This window comes from Biomphalaria glabrata, chromosome 8, assembly GCF_947242115.1.
Source record: "Biomphalaria glabrata chromosome 8, xgBioGlab47.1, whole genome shotgun sequence".
NCBI lineage: Eukaryota > Metazoa > Mollusca > Gastropoda > Planorbidae > Biomphalaria > Biomphalaria glabrata.
The window spans coordinates 13,368,883-13,392,147 of record NC_074718.1 but is presented as its reverse complement, the minus strand read 5'-3'; the positions used below and the strand labels follow the sequence as shown (position 1 = coordinate 13,392,147).

Genomic DNA, 23,265 nt, shown 5'->3' with positions numbered 1-23,265 from the left:
TGAAATAATGACGAACACATGAATACATTATATAACTATGTATTTGCTAACCATACAAAAACAAAACAGAGAAACATTCTCATTGGACATAGAAATAACTTGCTGGTTCAGTTTAGCAGCAGTATTTACTTCTTTGTACATCATCCATTCACAAGCCCAGTGGAGACACAACCTCATTCTTTAACTGAAAAGGCAATGTAAAAGCTAAACTATGTAGAACATAAAGAATATAACATTGAAGCATAAATTTATATATAAAGGGTAAGTAGTATAAATGGTCAAGCAGAAAAAGCATAATATTGTTCTTTTTTTTTTTAACGAAGTCTAATATTTTTGTTTACATAATGCTATGTAAAATTTAAATGTCTTCCTAGGCAGTAATTAACATTTCTACTCAGTTCTGTGATGGCTTTCCTATTGAGACACAAATATTAGATGGCTGCCTGGTCGTGCGGTTTGCGCGCTGGACTGTTGTTCAGATTTATCTATGGTCCCAGGTTCAAACCCTGCCCGCTTCCATCCCCCATCGTCCTGCAGGAGGTTTGGACTAGGAAGTAATTATCTGGTATTTGAAAACATTTAAACCTTATTATCTTCAACTTTATGGGACTCAAAATGATTTGACATCAATGAAACATATTTATTACATATACAGGGGTACACTTTTTACTATCAAATATAAGATAACCAATTTCTTAATGTGACATGTATATTTTACCCTCAAATGTTGTTGAAACTAGACCATTACAAATAGTTAGAAGAAATAAATGAAGGATCAAAAAAAAATTATGCTTCATCAAATGGAAAGCCCATTCATTAGAATAAGGCCTAACTGCATGATTTATTAAGATTCAGGTATTGTTGTTTTTTTTTAAATATAAATAAATAAATAATATAATATATATATCTGTGTGAAACGTGTATATTATAAAAGAAAATGCATGCTAAATGTGTGCAACCACAGAGTAACTTTGTTCATTTCTGCATATCATGCAAGGATGTGGTATCACTAAAAACAACCACAGAGCAAACAAGCAGAATACAAAAAAAAAATACTTAAAAAAAAAAAGCTTATATTAAGTGTAGTTGTATCAATTAGTTAGGATCAGACATGTAATTAAATTTGTAATAGATCTAGACTAACAAATATAAACCTGTGCGATTAGAAATATTTTTACCAATTGTTTTTGTTAAGCGTAATTTCATGCTAGCTTTCTCAATAGTCTATGACCCTATCACTTGTTTGGACCAGTTGGAAAGGGGTAGAGGCGAGAAAGAAAGGGGTATCTGGTCGCCGCTTTTTAAATGTATTTATTTAAAAAAAAAAGAGTCAGCATCCTGAATTCAAACTCAAGGGATAAGGCCTTCTCAAGCCAGTACAATAACCACAGCACCAGGAAGCTGCTTATGAAAGTAGATTTATTTTTTACATTTTTTTCTACAAACAATAAAGAGGACTAATTCAACTTATACCACTTTATCAGTCAAGGAAAATTGATTTCTCTTATTGAATCCTGGTGAAGACTGGGATTTTTAATCATAGGATCTTAGGGCCACTCTGAGTCCATCCAGCTTTAAAGGGTACCTGACATTAGTTGGGGAAAAGTAAAGGAGGTTGGTCGTTGTGCTGGCCACATGAAACCCTTGTTAACCATTGGCCACAGAAACAGAAGAAATTTACATCATCTGCCCTATAGACCACTAAGTCTGAAAGGGGAACTTTAAGTTGTTTTTTTTATTGGAGATACAAAACAAAATAATTAATTACCAATAGTTAATAAATAAAGTGGTTAATTTTTGTAATTGATTCTTGTGTTGGCATGTAAAATAAATAATTGTGCAAAATTTCAGCCTCATCTGAAATTAGGTGTTGGAGAAATAAGGGTGTACAAAATTTTTACCAGAAAGACAGACAGAGTGAGTTGATATAAGCTTTAAAAAATATTTTAAATATGTCCTCATTAATTCATTTTACTAGAAAAATAAATGTTGAAAAAGTTATAATGGTACAGTCCTTTCTGAAAACTAAATTAAATAAGTTTGATTTATATTCGTAATTAACTAGAGGAGAAGATAGTTATTTATTAGTTATTTGTATGGGTATATTTTGTTTTTCAAAGTCAATACCACTTTTTATTGTAATAACTGGCACAATCTAGCATTTAAAAAAAATGTGTAATGTAATAAAAAACATGCAAATGAAAACTATATGCTTTACAATAAAGAGCTCACAGCTCAGCAGCAATAAAGCTGGCTAGAAGAAGAATGCTTTACAAGGCTATATGCACTAAAATAATCCAAGCAAAAAAAAAAGAAAAAAAAGTTGATATATGCAAAAACAAAGTTCTAATTTACATTAGAAAAACCATTTACGCCAACTTTATCCTTAATATTTTTAAATGCAATTCTTTTTCAGACTGTTTAAAACACAATTAAGTACTGGTTATACTATAGATCAAAGATATGTAGATTCGTTTCTTGCATAACTTAAAAAAAAAATTGCTTTGAATTTTAATTTAAACTAAGGTTGCTAGCTATCACTTTGATCTAGCAAAAAAAAAAAAAAAAAAAGGCAAACTACTGAAATGAAAGAGATGATAAGGCAAAATAAAATATGCATGCAGGGCATCATCCATATTAAGTAGATGTTCATACCTAGACTGATTTACCATCTGCAATTAATCCATACAACGAAATGATCATTAAAAATAAAATTGCATATTGTGCATTATTATCAATAAGCACAAGTGGTCAACATTTTCAGGATAAAATTTACTTTTGTCTGATTTTGCACCCTGAAATCTTTTTTTTATCTATACAGTAACTCCTTAAATTACAGCTTTTAATAAATTATTTGATTGTTTCTTAGTAATCCTTTCTTTCAAACACAATGCAGTGATGTTTCTAAGTTAGCTAAATAAATAAGTAGCCATTGTGTGCTCTTACACCAGTTTGAAATTTACAGCACCTTCTTATGAACAAGCATAAGCTTGATAAAAAAAAACACAGACTTAAGAGTGATAAATTAATTCAAGAAGTGTAATTAACGGTCAACATTTTTATTTGCTTGTCTACTATTTCAAGCAGACACCAGATTTAGAAAACCCATAGATTGTAATACATAAATTTACTTTCTGAAATAAATTTTTGGGTCACATAAGGAAACTATCTGAAAATATGAAATAAATTACAAGTACCGTACATTGATTATTACTAAAGAACAAACAAAAATTGTGCTTGTTTTTAAAAAAATGAATAAACATTTTTTTTTAATTTTTCATTTACAAACAACATAATTCACTGTTACCTGTTTTGACTATTTTGCCATTTTCCCATTTTGCAGTTTTGATAAAAGTTTCATCTCTACCGAAAACATTTGTTTTAAATGGTTCTTTGAGTGCTTGCCGCACTGCTCTTGCACAGATCTGAGAGTATGTAATGTAGCTGTGAAGAGATACAAATATTTAGTTTTCAACTGGAATAGTAAAAAGTAATCTCAGTGACAACAGTCCTGCATTCATTCATCTATTATTTTTAAGTCCAGGGCAAGCATCACCTTGCATGCCATATATTTTCTCATAAATTCAACATTTGTACAATTTCCCTCTATTTATTATTGAGGTTTGCTTGGAGTCCAACTATTACAATGGGACCAAGGATATGATATGACTTTTTTTCCCCATTGTATCAGAGCTCTAAAAGTTAAAAACCAATTTTATTTAAGTAGAAATTTTATTAAACATTTCATAAATATTTTATTAAGGGAAGTCTTATGATTAACCATTTCACAACTGTTGCCGCTACTGCCTGACAACTATAATTACCAGGATTCGCTGACTATCATTGATTTTGGGTTGTTTCATTTGCGCTCAAAATGCTAGGTTTTAAATAAATATTTTATCTTAAGTGAATCTATTTTTAGGTGTTTATTATGCAGCATATTGGAATGGATTTTATGAGTTTTTGAAAATTAAAATGTTTTTCTTCCGCTAGTCTACAAAATGGAACATATTTAGCTAATGTTTAGGCTAAAATTGAATATGATTTTGATGTGAATAATAATGTTTCAGCTTTAGAATAATGGAAATAATGATTAGGGTAAGTGATTTAGAACCACTTGAGACCCATAGTAGTGATAGAAAAGAAAAAAAAAGCAATGCTAGATCTAATTTTGATTTGTTAGATCTAGTCAAACTGGAGATTGGAATGCAACCAAATCTGATGTGATATTTAAAATGCGTTTGAGCTCTGTAGAACTATTTATGACTAGAAACATAATGCTAATCCCTAGGTTTATTTTTCTTTATTAAATAGGACATTTTTTATGAGTTGTATTAGTTATTTTGGTGAATTCTGTCAAAAAATGTGATGTTTAAAAATAATTGATACTAAGTCATATTTCCTACAATTAGGTATTGGGTTGATAGATAGAGCCAAAGGGTTAGGTTAATCACAGAAGTTTGCTTTTTGCTTACATTTTTTTTAAAGATTCAGTTTATATTCAAAAGACATTTTTTTCAAGCATTACAATACAGTAAGAGAGAAAATGAAGAGAAAGGACATGGTAAATGTGATAATAGAATCTACAAAAAAAATGTTAAGAAAATTAGAAAAGAAAAATGGGGAGAGATTTAAGCATTCAAAGAACAATACTGGTAGCTTTAAGATCTAAATTTGTTCTTAGAATGCTTTAACTTTTAAAAATAAATGTCAACATAAAAGCTCCCAAATACAAGAATTTGAAGAATAACAAGATTATTAAATTTTCAAAGCAGTTAGATCTAGATGAAGTACCATAATTAGTCTAATGATTGACTCTATGAATATTGAGTAGGTCTATAGGCCAAATGACTAAATCTAGAATTTAAAATCAAATATAGATGTAAATAAGTTAAATAACTAACATTAAATGACTAAAACTAAAACACTAAGTCTAAAAAGTCTATACTAGACTAGACTATAACAGACTATCTAATAGATAATACTATAGTCAGTATAGCATAGTTATATTATATAATAGTATAGATCTATATAAATTATAATACTTAAAATGACTTAATTATCTAACTATCTAATAGATAATACTATAGTCAGTTTTAAAATGACTTAATTATCTAACTATCTAATAGATAATACTATAGACTATAGTCAGTATAGTATAGTTATTGTATTTAATAGTATAGTCTGTATACTACTATAGATCTATATAAATTATAATACTTAAATAAAATGACTTAATTATTAATAGATTTAAATAGATAAATAGAATGATTTAAGCGTGTTACCGTGTAACTATTGTTACTGTTCAATTTTAAAGTAACTGTAGTGTAGTGTAATGAAATGACACTGTTACTAGTGTTACTCACACTGTAATGTAAGTAAAGGCCATGTTACATGTTAAATGTTAATTAAGTAAGTCTAAGACTAAGTAGTAACTGTAGACTGTGGATTACTGTAATTATAACTGTAGTAGTAGTCTGTAGTGTACTAATTATGACTAATATTATCATAATTATGTAGTGTTATGTTTACTTTACACAAGACCTGATGTACTCTTTTTGAAATTTGTGTCTATGAAGTGTGTTACTGTGTGTGTATTGTACAGTAGTGTAAGTGTTTAATACTTTGACTTTACTGTTAAAATTTAAAGTGTAGTGACCAGTGTAGTCAGAAAAAAAGCGAAGAGTCCAAGTCAAGCGTCAAGAGTAAGAGTGACAAGAGTTTAAGAGACTAACACTCACACTAACAGAGTCACAAGTCAAGAGTGAGTCTACCAGACTCTACAAAGATATAGAATCTATAGATGGTGATAAACTAGATCTAGTTATTTAAAAAAAAATAATATTACGTAAGGCCAACTTGTCTCCAAAAGGCAGTCATTGTGTTAGAAAGAGTGACTGTTGCGAGGGCACCTTCACAGGAAGAGATACGAAACAGCGGATGTATACGGATGTAGATCTATCTCCCTTAGATTTATATTTTTTAAAAAGAGCCATTTTTATTTAGGAAAAAGAAAAGGAACAAAACTACTAATACAAAAAAAATGTGTATAATTTAGTTTGGATAATTCATGTAATTAAATTTATAATAGATCTAGACTAACAATAACAAATCTGTGCGATTTCATGCTTTAATGCGTTCTCAATATACTTGTCTGCAGAGGCGGACTTGCATTACTTCAGGAACAAAAGTCAGATTATTTGCAGACGATTGCATAATATATAGAACAATAAAAACAACACAAGACACAGATATTTTACAAAGAGAATTAGATGAATTACAGAAATGGGAATCAAATTGGAGCATGTCTTTCCACCCAGAAAAATGTCAGTTGTTAAGAGTAACAAAAAAACTAAAACAAATTAATTCCACTTATCTTATTCATGGCAAACCAGTAACACAGACTAAAAACGCAAAATACCTAGGTGTTATAATAAATGAAAAACTGTCATGGAATCCACATATTGATGAAACTACAAAAAATCAAACAAAGCATTAGGATTTATTAAAAGAAATTTCTATAAATCAAATAAGAACATAAAACTAAAATGTTATTTAACCTTGGTTAGGCCAATAATAGAATATGCATCCTCTGTTTGGGATCCCTCAACTCAAGAAAACATTAAGAAACTAGAACAGACACAAAATAGAGCAGTGCGATTCATAACAAACGAATATTCACATTTGACTAGAGTAACACCTTTAGTAAAATCACTAAATTTAGAAAGCCTTCAGGACAGAAGGCTCAAAAGTAAAGTAGCAATAATACATAAAACACTGAACCATAATCTTCAAATACAAAAACAAAATTTAATAAAATACTCTGAAAGACACAAAGATAAAGGCACATTCCTCGTCCCATATGCTAGGACAAATTTGTACAAATACTCCTTCTTCCCTAGTGCTATTAGAGCATGGAATGGGTTGCCTGAGCTAGCCAGGAAAACCAGTGACTTGGCAGAATTTTAGTCATTGGTTAATATGCATGACTAAATGCATGACGCGTAGGACGTAATCATCTTCTTTTTTGAAGTAACGTCTGTATTATATAAGATAAGACTGTGTACTAAAATCGGCCCAGGCATTTCTGTACAATCCGGCCCACAAATTGTAGTATATCATATGATGGACATCCACTTCTAGGTCTACCTGTCCTCAAAATCATTCTGTTAAGTTTTATAACTCGATAACTGTTATCGATAACTGAACGCATGCATACAATGAACTCTGTATCTTTTTAAAGAAATATAAATATAGTAGGCCTTATCTTGCTTTTTAATCGCTAAAAGTGTGGGATGAAGGATGAAGTCTACTAGTAGCACTGTTTACGGATGTAGACCAGGGGCGGACTGTGTATCAAAATCGGCCCGGGCATTACCATATAAACCGGCCCACAAATGGCATGTCATATATTTTCGGGGGGGGGGGGTTAAACCCCCTCCGCAATTTATATATATATATATATATATATATATATATATATATATTAGTGTGTGTGGATATGTAGTTAAACTTCATTACATTCTTATCTTTCATTCTTTTAAACGTTTTTTCTACTCTAGAATACTATTTTTCTATAATTAGTGAAAGGTAGTACACACCGCCAAGGGACAGCTACATCTAGGATCCAAGCTTTTTTTCCGTTATTTTAAGCTATAAAAAATGCATATTCTGAGGTATCATAGTGCAATTATCCTGCTACTGTTCCGCAAAAAAAAAAAAAAAAAAATCAAAAACTAAATCTTCTATTCACTGGAGTCCAGCGACTGGTAGAAAATGGTAAAATGCTTTACTTTTGTATTGGAAAGGGGGGGGTCTATCGAGCCGTCATCCTCCTTTACATTGCTCTATGCCTCAGAAACATGGATAGTGTATAGCTAACATGCAAAGAAACTGAATTACTTCCACGTGACATGTCTGTGAAAAATACTGAATGTCAAATGGCAAGACAAAATACCAGATACTGAAGTCCTTCAAAGAGCGGGTCTGCAAAGCATCCACACACTCTGATGCAGTCCCAGCTGCGATGGGCAGGACACGTATGCAGAATGGAAGACCACCGCATCCCTAAACGACTCTTGTATGGCCAACTAAGCGAAGGAAAGCGCTCTTAAGGTGGTCAAAGAAAACGCTTCAGGGACACCCTCAAAGCTTGAATAGCCGGGCTCACATAGGTCTCACCAGCCACTCGAGGAGACATAAAACCCCAGTGCAAAGCCCTCAGCCCCCTGGATGACAAAGTGGTCATAATCAAACTACGATGGACGAACTATATATATTCCTTTAGAAGATAAGAGAAAGCAGAACGGTTAGAGAGGTACTTCTAAAAGTGAAAAGCTCTTGCTTCGTCCTAGTAGCCTACATTCTCAAAAACGAGATTTGTATATGAATATATTATTTAAAATATAAATGATTCTAAATCTCCTTTCATTAAATATCGGATGTGACAGCGCTATATAACTTATTGTAATTATTGTAATAATTTTCATCGTCAATGACTTCATACTAAGCATAAGTTTGCCGTTAATCATAACGGTATAAATTTGATTTAGATCTTGATTTATGTTTTAATTCAATAATATTTTTTTTTTGTAAGCCTTAAATGTAGTATTTTTAGATCTATGTTATTACAAATAAACAACAGAAACTTACTTTTTCTTTTCAAATCGCAGAAAGTAGAACTTTATACCCATATTGAGCTATGAATAAGTTGGGTGGTTTGAAATTTCGCGGCTGTGTGTATGTGTTATGTTAAAGAGCTAATTGTCTCCCCTTTTGCCGCGTTATATCAATGTTTTCTAACTTATCCTCTCCCATCCCTCTTTTTCGTTAACTTTCATGGAACCATCAAAAAACGGGTGTGGGAAGGAGCAAAACAAAAATAGGAGTGCCATCAAAGGCCCATGCCGACCAGCAAAATGATCAGGCCAAACACAGTCTCGAAGACATCAAAGTAGTGTTGAAGGCCATGCCGCCCATGCATAGCAGAAAGTACGGTCTAACGTTTTCAAATGATAATAAGTACAGTGTATACTGTATAGTGTAATTCTTAAAATTATATTCTTGTTGAATTTCAAACAAAATTAATTGTAATAATAATTTAAAAAAAAAAAAACAACAACAAGAAAACATGTTCGGGCCTTTGTGTCTTGTTGCTGTTACTTTTTTTTTAAGTAGTCTGCATTGATTTTTTTTCTTTGGTCGCTACCAGACCGGCCCATTTGGTACCGGCCCACCTGGCATTTGCCCGTTTGACCATATAGCCAGTCCGCCCCTGCTTGTCTGGACCAGTTAGAAATGGGGAGAAAGAACTGGATGATTGCTTTTTAAATGTATTTAAAAAAAAAGATGGAAGGGAACGTCCTGAATTTGAGCTTGTGAGCTAAAGCCTTCTCGGGCTTCTCAAGCCAACACGATAACAACTCTGCTAGCTAAGAGTCCTATTGAACATGAAAGACCTACTATTGTACTATTGGCCTACTATTGTTTCTATTTCATGTTTGTGTTCACTAAGCCTTAGACGGCAGGCTAATATAAAGGGGACAAATTCAGCTTATACTTATAACACACTTCCGTCAAGTCAAGAGATTATTAATTTAAAAAAAAATTGATTCTTATATATAATTGTCAGATAAAAGAAATAGTTGTGCAAAATTTTAGCATGATCCGAGATTGGGTGTCGGATAAATAACGTGTACAAACGTTTGGCTAGACAGACACACACAGACAGACAGAATGAATTGATATAAACTTTGTAGAAAATATTAACTTCTTATTTCAGTTCAATAAATGTGTGTCTATGCTTTAAATCTATTGGCTTATGTGTCCTTTAAAAAAAAAAAAAAAAAAAAAAAAAAACTTTTTGTGAAGTAGGCCTATATATCTATAATAGACACCAACGTATTGTGTAGCCTTATACGATAGGCTACTAGGATATGGGGTAGGCTTATAGCTATAACCTAATATTTATTTCAAAGTAAATAAAAGTAGCCCACCATGTAGTTATAGATATTTGATAAAGAGTAATAGATCTGGATTTTGATTTAAATACAACTTAAAATTTTAAACACCTCTCGACTTCCATATTAACTTAGAAGCCCAGGTCTTAGCCCAAAGTTTCTCAAACTTTTACTAGTGGTGCCCCTGCCCCCTTTCCCCAAAGCAATTAATTAAAAAAAAATAGTTTGCAACTCTTTAGCCCTATGGGATCGGGAGGAACGCTCTCATTGTTGGGTCCCGGTGGAGGGTAGGCCTAATGAAACAGAAAAACGTATATATGACATATATAACACAATTTCCCAATTTGCATTGTAGCCTATATTTGCAATATGTTTGGAATGAAAATTTACATAATGAATGTTCATTAAAGCAAGCCTGTTTAGTCTTTTGTTTTTTTTTAAATCGGTACTTAGAATTCTTAAAATAATTTCTGTAGATAATATATTAAAGAGGCAGCAGGTTCGGCTAGGGTTCTAAGGGAGTGTAGGCCTAGTAAGTAACTACAGTGGGGTTCAAGGCGGAGACCCAGCATTTATTTATTTATTATAAACCACTGTATTTCCTGATTTAGACATTCATCCTCCTGCGTCTTGTAACGTTGCAGGTCAGTGTTTAGGCCTTCTATAAAGGATAGTCTCGCTACAATACACTTTCTATCATACTTTTAAAAGGAGAGTCAACATTTAAAAGGTTCTATTAAAGTGTGGTGAGGCAGGTTCAATAATATAAGCCTACGCTTGTCCAGTATAGAAGGAGGCACCACAGGCCAGTGCTAGTAGGCCTATATGTGACAGACATTGGAGATATAAAATCTTATTAAGTAAGATCGACGTCTCGTCGCGGACCTGGTCAACATAAGGATTGGTACAATTTTACCGTTATAACAAAAAGACAGTCGAGAAGTCGGTTTTGAAAAGGATTTTGAAAAAGGCTACATGTTGTAAAGCCCTTCATTTTTTTTAAATGTCATTTTATTTTACACGGTTAATATAAAAACATTGATAATGTGCCATCCATAGACGTAAGTATATTTTATGTCTATGTGTGCCATAAATAAATAAATATATATCAGTCCCTTCAAAAACAAAAACAAAGACCAAATTCATACCCCTACCACCTGGTTGTCAATAAGTCGCGCCCCCTGTTTTAACCTATGTAAAAAAACTCGTTAGGTTGAAGAGTTATTGTTAAATTAGATACAGGCTCACAGTCAGCAATAAGCAAACAGCTGCCACTAGCGCACCATATAAACATCCCCGTTGGCATGTGGATATAACGCGGCAAATACCGGTACCGTACCTCTATACAACTTATAGAGCGAGTATTTTGCTCTTATTCTTTATAACTAATCAGAAGATTTCTAGGTTTAATTCAGTACCTAGCAAAATTTATTCCTTATCTAAGTCAAGCAGATGCTCCAATACGAAAGCTTCTAAAAGATGATATAGAATTTCAATGGAATCATGAACAAAACAAGAGTTTCAAAGAATTGAAACATCTTTGTACAAACCCTCCAGTTTTAGCATATTATGATGTCAACAAGAACGTAGAGATAGAATGTGATGCAAGTAAAGATGGACTGGGAGCAGTATTACTCCAGGAAGGTCGTATAATTGCATACGCATCAAGAGCTCTCACAGATACAGAAACAAGATATGCTCAAATTGAGAAGGAAATGCTCTCAATTGTGTATAGTACAAGCAAATTTCACTGCTACATATTTGGTAAAGAAGTAACAGTTTATAATGATCACAAACCTCTGGAGCAAATCTTCAAGAAACCTCTATTGTCAGCACCAATGAGAATACAGAAGATGCTAATAAGACTGCAGTGGTATGATCTGAAAGTCTGTTACAGAAAAGGCAAGGAAATGTTTATCTCCGATACACTTTCTCGTGCACATCTACCAAATACTGATACACAGACATGTGAATTTACAGATGATTCAGTGCATATGATCTCTGTAAGTGATTCAAAATACAGTGAAATTAAAGACTGTACAAGCAAGGAACTTTCAATGCTTCTGGAAGTAATTATGACTGGTTGGCCAGACACAAGAAGCGAGACTCCAATTGAAGTCAGGCCGTATTGGGATTCAAGAGACCAGTTATCAACTTCGGATGGTATTATATACAAAGGTCTGAGAATAGTCATGCCACCAAGCTTACGTAAATACATGCTAAATCTGATTCACAAGTCTCACTTAGGAATAGTCAAGTGTAAGCAGCGAGCCAGAGAAGTCATGTATTGGCCAGGCATGAATGCAGACATTGAAGTGACAGTTAGGGATTGTAGCAGGTGTGCTGAACATCAGAATCAAAATGTGTCAGAACCGCTAATACCTACCAAGACACCAGATCTCAAGGTGGTGAAGAAACACTTTGACTCCGAGAAACAGTCTGAGAAACATTATTATGATAAGAGGAATGGAGTTAAGAGTCATAATCCACTACAAGACGGAACAGCAGTCAGAATGCAACTTAATTCTAAGTGGAAACCAGGAACAGTAGTTTCGAAGCATTCTAAGCCTAGATCATATAATCTCAAAAGTGGAAATAAGGTCTACAGAAGAAACAGAAAACACATCAGAAAGTCTTCTGAGAAAGCAAACAGATTTGACAATAATTATGACTTTCCAGATGACATCTCAGAACAACCAGAACCACTAGATCTAGAGAGTCCAAGATTACAAACTACACTAGATTGTGAGCCGCCACTACACACTGCTTCTTCTAACACCTCTAGACCACATGAACCTTACGTAACACGCTCAGGCAGAATAGTTAACAAACCCAAGAGACTTGATTTGTGAATTGACTTTTTAGTTGACTAGTTTGTTAGTTATTCTGATAAATAGATTTTCTGAATTAAAGAAGAGAGATGTAACATAATAGTATTATATGTACATTTGCACACTAGCGCGTCAGTGCAACACCGCTTGTGTTTACGTAATAAATGGAGTTCCTAATATGTCTTCCCTCTTAAACACTAGTTTGTTATTTGTGTAACACGAATATTCTACAGGTACCGTACCTCTATACAACTTATAGAGCGAGTATTTTGCTCTTATTCTTTATAACTAATGAATAGATTTTAAAATAAGGAACATCCCCACCCCCCTAAGGAAAAAAAAATGGTTAAGCGAATGTTTAAATGTACTACACTTTATAATATTCTAATGATAGGCCTTTAATGTTGATCTAGAATAAGATGCGCAAAATGTTCCTGAACAAAAATTTATTTAATATGTTGATAGAGGCACAACAAATTCAGGCTAACATAGTGAGGTTATACATTTTCAATGGAAAGTTTTAAGTTACGTACGCACAACATTTTTTAAAAACTTGCAAGAGGGATTGAAACAAAAAAAAATGAATAAGACTGGGAGAGGGGGGAGCAGAGATTTTCTTTCAGACTTTGCGATCTGTTTAGATGTTAAGTTAATTCGGTTTTGTAGCCAACTCTCAAGTATCCAAAATAACAAAGCCGGCCTACTTTCCTCATACACTCATTAATGCAATGTTTAATCAATTAAGCCTCCATTAGAACAAGAACTTGTGGCATCCAAGTGTTGGACAATGTTCACCTAATCTCACAATAACAATGTAAACAGTAGGTCTATGTAGTGAAAACATTTCTTTTTTTAAGGTTAACTGTAAATTAGCCCTAAATAATAATTTTACAAAATATATTTGGGTATTTTTTAAATTTTTATTAATTTAGTACACATCAACATATACAACAAAGTAGGTAGTTCATTTGCACAGTAAAATTCACAGCATTGGTTCACTCTACAGCACACGAAATTGTTTAATTGAACAAAATTGAAAGACACATGGTAATAATAAGTTTAATATATAAGTATATTGAAAGTTTCCTTTAAGTTTATTCAGTTATGTATTGAAAGCACTGAGCATTTAGCATGGCAAACAAGGAGTAGCACAGTGCTTGCTGTTGTTCCAATGCCAGTGTATTTCTTCAGGAGACAACTCTGGTAGAGATAGCAGGTCATTATCACAAGACATCTTGCACTGCCATCTGTCATCCTGAATATGTTGGACATTGAGCCCAGAGAGCCAAATGCCCATGGAAACATCCTCCCCTTGAAAGTGCTTGAGTTTCTGTCTATTTAGCACAAGCCAAGAATGCACTTCAGACGAGACAATGTTTCCTGAACCACAGGCAAATCTGGGATAAACCATAGCGCCATACTCGAGCTCAACCCATTTTCCATGTTGCTCAACTGCCCAGTTAGTCCTAAAGTTTCCCCACCAGATCATGTTAGTCCCACTACAGTTTGGAAGTGATTTAAGAACAGTGTCGATGTTAACATAACAATCATCATCTGTTTTCATTACATATTTGACAACATAATTATCCTCTAACCATAAATGACCTGCTAAGACTTTCTGTGGTAAATTTCTGTACACATCCAAGACATCTACAAGGATGATGTCTTGATAGAGTTTTTGTTCTTCTTTCAATTGTTGTGACTCCAAGTCTACTTTCTGAAGCCACTCTTTGTCTCTATCCAAAACTAACTCTAAATGATTTTTTAGAGACTCAACACTGTGAACAGTAAACATGAATGAAACAGCTGGAATATAATTAACATGTGTTCTTTCATTTAACAAATGACCATATTGATCTGTAGCTCTTATCACAATCATCCCATGGTGACTCTCTTCCGACACACTATTGATCCCAGTTTTTAATTTTTCGAGATAACTCAATTTCAAATCCAATTTAAGTTGAATAATAAACTCATAACCTTTAGGCAACAAAATTTCCTGCACTGGTCTGTATGAGTATCCATTTCTTTCTTGGCCTTTATTATTTCCATCAAAATGAGTGATACTGATTTCTTCATCTGTTCTAGCATCATAGAAATACACATTCATTGATGCTTTTTCATGTTCTTTCAACACGAGCTGAGAAAATATATCAGCAATTCCTATCCTTTTCAAAACAATGCCATGCATCACTTTAACATAAAAGTTTAGCACAAAATTAAAATGTTGATTACAATTGTCTGGTTTCATGAAGAAAGTTGTAAGTTCTGAAGATTTTGGCAATGATACGTTCCACGGTTCACACCCAAAGCTGTCAATTCTATTTTCTGGATGAATAAGACAAGCATCCTGTCCAATAACAAATTTAGCTTGAACTGTTTTAGTATGTCCAAGCTCTATTGAAACAATATCATTAAACCATGAATTCCTTATAGCATTTCGTAACTCAAAATTTTGTCTGCTGGACAGAATACAAACAGCCAGATCTAAGTTCTGTTTTTCAAATGTCTTTAAATATAAATAACTTATCATTAAAACAATAAAGCAAATTATTGCTGGGCCAGATTTATCCTTCATTTGCAGATCAAATAGAATTAAGTTTCATTTGCTGATCAAATAGAATTAAGTGTTGTAATTAAGAAGAACAGACACAACTGAAAAAGTTTTGTTCAACATTTTCTGAAACCATTATTTTTTTTACTGGTAATTGATAATTGAAAAGTATTATTATATATCCACTTAAAATTGCACTCCTTTGTCCAATGTTTGATCTGAGGAATATAGTAGTAGAAAAAAAAATTAGTTCAATATGTGCACAATAAAACATACAAGATTTGCACCACATTTGTTATGATGCCTTATAAAATAAGTTGCTTGATACCAGCAACAAAAAATAATTTGGAATGAAATAAAAAAGATTTTGTAGTATTTATTTCTAATATCAAATGTTGACTGTAATAAATAATTTTTCAGATTTTATTAATGACAAAATGGCCAATGATCTTATTTACTGACTGGTTTTGGCAAGCAAAATTAAATGAAAACTTAATAAAATTGTCATTCTAGGGGTAGTTATACTGTAATCATGCTAAATATAATTTATTACTATTTTTAAAGAAAAAAAAACATTATTTTGCTATATGCTTCTTTCCCTTTTTACAGTGTATAAACTAGGATTTATGCATAAGGCTTTATTAATTTAGAAGAGAATGTGATCAAAGAATCATGAATTTTTTATCATGCCCATCACCCTAATTCGCAGAAGAGAAAGAAGTGGAGCTAGCAACTCCTCCACCCTGCGTTTCTGCAGAAACTGCAAGAATTAAAGTCATTAGGAATTAATTATCATAGAAATAATAGAATACAGAACACTGTTTAAAAAAATCTATATATCAAACTAATGAAACCATCTCACACAAAGCAAGTCATTCCTGTTTTTTATTTTGATTCCTGCATGGAACAAGTTGCCTAAATCAGCCATGAAAACCAATACTAAGCGAGTTTTAGTCTACAATTAACAAATGCAAGACTATCTGAACACATGGATTCGCGTAGGACGTAATTATTTTCCTTTTTGAAGCAACATATGTATTGTTGTAACTGCACACTGACATCTCATTTGTACAGAAGGTATGCACTGTTCTAGACTAGAATAATAATTAATGTCTAAATCCTATGCGACTATATTTATATTGATTATTAGATTAGCTGCCAGTGAGTTCGTCAAGGGTGCTTCCATATGTTTGTGTTCTGTACTTTGAGCACTACCAGTCAATAGTATAATAGATTTATGACTCAGTAATCTACAGTGACAAGTAGTTGCCACTTTTGAACCATTCCAAAAAGGTGTCCCTGGATCTGGATCAACATCTTGAATCTAGATTTAAGCTAGATCTTTTTTTTTCCTTTGAAGTTCTAGAATTAGGAATTAAGTTAACACTTCTTTTAACTAGTAAAAATACATTAGAGGCACATTTCTTACTCCAAACCACATGACAAATATATAATATGCTAAGACAAATAGTACCAGTAATAGGAAATGTAGCTATATGGACAGTGACTATATTTGGTGCTGTCAGAGCATGGAAGGATTTGCCTGAATCCACAGTGAAAACCAATTACTTGAATTTAAGTCTCTAATTAACCTGCAGACCAGAATAACTTTAATGAAAAACATATTTATATATTTAAAAAAAATTTTTTGAAGATGTGTAAGACTTCTTCTTCTTCATCGTTTTCATTGTTATGTTGGAGTGTTCATATGACTAGACCAATATATGAGATGAACTGCGCAGTGGTTTCCAAATCAGGGAGCTCTCCATATAGTTTTCTTTCTATTGGGGTGATTTGGGGCCAATGTCTTATACGGGCCTCTTGGTAGAGAGAGCAGTTTTGGAGGACGTGGTCGGCATTTTCTGGTGATACTCCACATGGGCAGATTTCACTGGTTCCAATTTTGAGCTTCCGGAACATGTGTTGTCGCATTCTGTTGTGTCCGGTCCTGAGTCGAAAGATTAGACGTAGGTCTTGTCAGGATAGCTTACAGTAAGCATCATCTTTCTTGTGATTTGGATGGGAGCTCGTCCATTTCTCATTTATTTTATCTACAATTAATTTCTTCATTTCTTCTGGATAGAGTGCAGAGTTTACTTGTGAGTTTGTGTGTAAGACTAATTAAGATGATTTAAGATGAGCCGTAGGGCAGTCTTAAGACTTAGGGAAAGTATCTAGATCTCTACTGACTAGATCTATATAGTTATAGATCTAAGTATATAGAATATAAAGATTGTTTTTTTTTTTGGTATACTATCCAATTGATCTATTCTAGACTTTAAATTTTAGCCAGGCAAAGATAAAAATCAGAGTTGAGTCCAAAAGCCAATTAAATTTAAACCATTAATGAATTAATGACAATGATCATCATCAAAAAGATATGTGGTCATGGAGCTGAGACTTAGGTCTAATTAAGTGTCTCCCTCTAGAGATTACTATGATTTGTATGAAATACTATGAAGACAATCTAGATTTGATGATAGATTATAGATGCTACATGCAAAGTTCAAGTATCTAAGACAAGACAAGAATAAAACCACACAGACACAGCCACAGACTCCGAACTGTCAGAGTCTATAGTCTACATTCTAGATCTATCAGACTAGTCTATTAGATAGTATACTACAAAATACTACATCTAGAATGAGACTAGATGTTGTTAATAAAGAAATCTAGCTTGATCTAGAGTCTAGATCTACTCTGATTTTTCGGTCATTTTTAAAAATCACCTGTTTATATTCTAGATGTAGATCTATTATAAATCTATATAAATCTAAATATAGATCAGGTGTATAGATTAGATTCAATAGTCTGGTTTCCGTGCGAGAGGTTGCCCCGGGGAGGGAGGGGGGGCATACTGGTTGCATGTTGACAAATCGGACCTTCCCATTGGTGAGACAATATATTTAGCTAGATACCCTGAACTGGAGTCCATGGCCAAGGCTGCTGAACCGCTGTCGGCACTGCCTGCTCCTCTTAGCACAAGACAGATAAGAGGAAATTTTGGAAGTCGTTTCTCACAACGTTCGTAACCAATGCCATTCGGGACAAGGAATTGTGAGAGAGGGTACTGGTCCATGTGCGTCAAAAGGTCTGTCCTTATACGGGGACAAGGCAACCTTACAACTCACTGCCCGCTTCCTCTTCCGTGCCCTAAGGCTAAGTCCTAAGTAACAAATTAGTTTTTATTACTACTGTCTAAGTCTAAAGTCTAAGGCAGACTAATCTCAGCATGGTTCGTTACTAATGGGGTTTTTGATTCGGTTTCCGTGCGGCAGTATTTAAAGTTGGTAACATGGGTGTTAGGTCTAGGTTTCAGTCTGACTTTGTGTTCAAAATCACACACGTGAAAAGGATAAATCAGCACGTTTTCATTGCTCAAAGTCAAAGCTTAGATGCCCAGAAACCTTTACAGACCACCATGTTGGTTTTAAGCATATTTATCTCCCTTGTCTATATTAAACTTTCAATAACTTTTTTTAAAGAGAGTTGTTTTTTTTTTGCTGTCAATTTATGATTTTTAAGTGTATTTACTGAAATAAAGGTCTTAATAAAATGTTACTAATAAATTGATGAACTAGTTGTTTCTTCCTTTTTTTCTACTTATGAAATTATTAATTAAAAAATATATGTTAATAATTAGATCTATAATTAATATACTAACTCACCAAGCAAAAAAAAACAAAGCGAAATATTGATAAAATAAAAAACAAATATGCATGAATAAAATGAAACACACATCTATCTCTTCATGTTATGTTTAATTATTATTTTTTGAACAAAATTATGCATTATGACTTAATGATCTTTTTAGAGCAATGACAATAAATCATATAGATCTAGTACGGGAAACTTATTACTATAAGAAATAATAGTTTTATTTTTATCTATACATTTCTAACGAATTTTAAGCGCTCTCTATTTTCGTAAAATATATATTATATATCACACCACGAAGAGAAAGAATTTTATGAAGCTGACACAGATCTAGTGTCCCTTTCTCTTTCGCCGTGAGGTCTTCTCAGTGGAGTCTACTGTCTACCAGAGATTGCTTGGCATGCGTTTTATGATCAGATAGGACTAATGTAGGTGACTATAATACTTACCACTACGTCTGGCCCCACCTCTCTTGTAGGGAGGATAGTTCGAGTGTAACTAGATCAAGAAAGTCTTTGTTAAACGTAACATAGCACCTGTTAAGCTGTTATGTTTCACAATCTGAATTTTAGATTGGGTAGGGTGGGGAACAAAAGAAGCATATACAGTACTATTTAGATAATTTATGCATCTTTACTTTCGGAGTTCATAAAGAAAAAAACAACTCCTCACCTATTACACTAAATTTGTTTAAGATGTGTAGTTGGGTAGCGACTCCACCTACCAACCCTTCTCTTCACATGGATCCACTAGATCCCATGTATTACATTCCTTTACGGAGTCCAAAACAAGTTTTTCTCTCCTGCCGTACCCTACAGGTGGCGATTTTCTCCGTTTATTCTTACGTACCTTTAAACCCGCGCTGCGCCGGCCGTCACACACGATCTTCTATGGATAGTTATGTATGACAAAAACTCCCGTGGTTGGATAATATAGTGTCGGCGGGCAGTCTATAAGTAGTTACATCTAAAAGTAGTTACGTAGGCCTACGTATGACAAATACACTCTTGTGAGCTGGGGCTCTGATTTTTATTTTTAATTACTTTTATTATAGGCTAGTGCTAAGTTGTATGCGTGCACTCCCGCCAGCTCTTTAACTTTAAAGTTAGTTTATATGAGTCATGACCTGGCTCTATAAATAGAATGGGTGCTGCAGTTTCTGGTTCTTTTTCCTGTGTGGACCACTGGTCGGTGGGTAGCTGGTCTGTGTGACCAAGCAGTGAGTTAGAAAGTTATTTTTAGTGTTGTTCCTGTGTAGACGTTCTCTGTGTGGGCTGCTTGTAAGTTGAGAAATTGTTTTATTTTTACTTGATATATTTTAATTAGGATTGATTGTTGTTAGATTGTTTTGATAGTTTAGATGTAGTCGGATTAGTGCCCTCACATCACCGGCTAATTAATTAGCCATTGTCTATGATGGAACCGGAAGCTCCATTAATTCGGATAGCATCACCCCCCACCATCCTTAATGATCCCCTTATTACTTTTGTTCTATATTATGTCTTTATGTGTAAATATTTCATTATCTTTTGTTTCTAAAAGTATTATTTTTATTGTTGGAATAGCTGCTCTAATAAGTTGGCAGTTTGTTCTAATTTTAATGTAAAAGATGGCTGCGCCCAACCCAGCATTCCATGATGGCGGCTTTGTGGAGCCTAGGCCTAGATCATTAGATGTTTATTGTTATCATGTATCATTAATGCATGGCTAAATGAAGGTAATTGTTATTACCTCATGCCTATATTTTGTGTATGCACTAGACTAGGTCTACTTCTTATTTTTCTTGTGTTTGTTTATTTTTTTGTAATTGCAGGCTATACTACTATTATAGTGACTATAGTGTCTATAGTTAGGTACTTTGATAAAAAAATCAAATTATTTGAATCTAAATGAAACCAGTATAGTTAGATAGATCTTTTTGAATGGAGTTCAGTGATACCTCATTTATGCTTCTAAGTTAATTAGAGCATGAGTTATGATCATTTTAGTGTCGGAAAATTCGTCTATTAAAAAAATCAATTTTTGTGACCGAAAGAAGGAGTTTGTACACTAAAAATGCTATAACTTTTTAACTCTTGAAGATAACTTAATGAAATTTTCAACAGATATGCACAATCATGTTCTGATAATTATTTAAATTTTAAACCATCTATGTCTATTAACACTTTTTTGTTTTAAGCCGTTAATGTTGGGGTAGGTGTTGAAAAACGATAGAAACAAAATACATTTCTGTACATAAATGTTTATAACTTTTAAACCAATAGAGATATTTGGTTGAAACTTTTAACACAAATGCATGATTATTTGTTATTTATTTATTATATATAATCCTGAGCTAGAAGTTAAATCAATTTTTTATTATCTTAGATAAATGTTGGATGGCATGTCGAAAAACGACAAAAAAATATGTTGACTCTTGAAGTGCTCATAAATTTATAACCATTAGAGAGATATTTAAATGAAATTTTGAACATAAAAGCATGATTATGTGTTATGCATTTATTATATATAATCCTGAGTTAGAAGTTAAAACAAAATTATTTTTTAAATTACAAAACAGTTTGAATGACGTCGGAAAAACGACAAATTATGTAGACACTTAAAGTAGTCATAACTTTGTGAGCAATAGAGATATTTGAATGAAATTTTTAACAGATATGCACAATTATGTTATTTATTTCATATATATAATTATTTTAAATTTGGAATGTATTTTAAAAAATATATAATTTAAAACATGAAGCGAAATGTTGAAAAACTGAATAAAAAAACAAAAACTTTTTCGTTCAATACATTTTGAATTCTGAAACATTTTAATTTTTAAATATTACATAAACGATTTACAAAAAAAAACACCTAGCATTATAATATAGATATAAAATGTAAATAGCTATAGATTTCTTGATGTCAGTCTGTGAATATATGTTAGTAGCCAAAGCTTGCGAACATCATGCATGATTGAAGACGCACATAGTCGGACTGTATCTGTTTTGCTGAAATAGAATAAATACTTTTACTGCGTACCAAGCTGTGCTTGCTGAAAAGGTAAAATTAGTCTTATAAATTGTTCATTGCACAATTATCAGCTGTATAGTGCTATACTTCCTGCTTTATTTACAGTTTACTGCTGCAACTGAGGCCACAATATTTTGTTATTGCTGCCTTTGACTGTTCATATAGAATAGATCTAGTTTCTGTTGTAAAGGGTGTTTTAGTATTTTGGTATTACATTTTTAATTGGGCGTAAATCTGGACTAGTTATTGTTGGTATTTTAAGGTGGGTTTAACGTGGATATATAGATCTAGTAAATATAGTTGGTTTAGTGTAGCAAGTTGTAATTCAGATAGTGCCAATAGTGGGAAAAAAAGTTGTTAGTGTCAATTATGGTAGTAGCGTAGAACTAGAGTAGAGTGTTTTCGAATAGTTGCTTTGGTTTTGTCAAGTTTAGTGTAGAGACATACTTTATTATTGATTTTTTTTTTGATTTTATGTAAATAAAGTACCACTTTGTTTTATTTATATCCTAAACTAAAGTTTCGTAATTGCTTCTTCTTAGTTAGGTTAGTCTAGTTGTCTGGTTGCTTAGGCAACTCTAGCCCCTTGCCCTTGGTCGCAGACAGAGGTGCACAGATTGAGCCCACCCAGTAGCGCTAACATCTGCCTACTTGTTGAGCAAAAAGTCTCCAGCGCCTCCTGACCTGCTCACACTCTGATTGTCATAGATTCTAGTCCCCCTCCCCTATGTGGTCCACAGAAGTAGTGACATATTATTTGATCTTGAAGCTCTTTCATCTCATTAAAGAGATGTGATATAGTCTTTGATTTTCATCGCCCCATCCCTATTTGGAGCCATCACAAGGTTACTAACTGTGATGCCATTGTAACATTTCCCGAATCTGTTAATAATAGAAGTTCCCTTCCACTCTTCAGCCCTATCATTACTTTCTCTACCTTGTTGTAGATATTGCTTATTTTTATATTATGCATTGTTTTTCATTCAATAATTTTACTATTTTTTTTTGTTCAATTACAGTTTGTGTGTGTCAGGCCTACTGGTATATCTATTTAACTCTGTGCATTAAGCAGTCATTTAAAGATATACATATTATATTTATTATTATAAAAACAACGAAGATTAAATTACATTATGGCTACATCATGTCAAGATTGTGTTTATTCACTTCAAGATTTCTTAAATATGTGTGATGAAGAAAATTCATTTAAAAAAAAATTTATATAGCCATGGTGTTTAAAGTGAAAAAA

The 23,265-nt window shown here is 32.9% G+C and overlaps 1 protein-coding gene across 5 annotated transcripts; it reads right to left on the bottom strand.

The window, feature by feature from the left end:
* Window positions 1-13,696: 13,696 nt before the first annotated feature.
* On the bottom strand, window positions 13,697-20,060 carry LOC106068129 (UDP-GalNAc:beta-1,3-N-acetylgalactosaminyltransferase 2-like). 5 transcript variants are annotated; one of them, XM_056038559.1, is made up of 2 exons: window positions 19,851-20,060; window positions 13,697-15,562 (listed from the first exon to the last, which is right to left on the bottom strand). In XM_056038559.1, exon 2 carries the CDS (start codon window positions 15,366-15,368, stop codon window positions 13,917-13,919), a length of 1,452 nt encoding a protein of 483 aa, XP_055894534.1. In that variant the 5' UTR covers window positions 15,369-15,562; window positions 19,851-20,060; the 3' UTR covers window positions 13,697-13,916. The 5 variants fall into 5 exon arrangements, with proteins under 5 accessions (XP_055894534.1, XP_055894535.1, XP_055894532.1 ...); XM_056038560.1 differs by lacking the exon at window positions 19,851-20,060 and adding an exon at window positions 19,674-19,811; XM_056038557.1 differs by lacking the exon at window positions 19,851-20,060 and adding an exon at window positions 18,589-18,773.
* Between the last annotated feature and the right edge of the window lie 3,205 nt (window positions 20,061-23,265).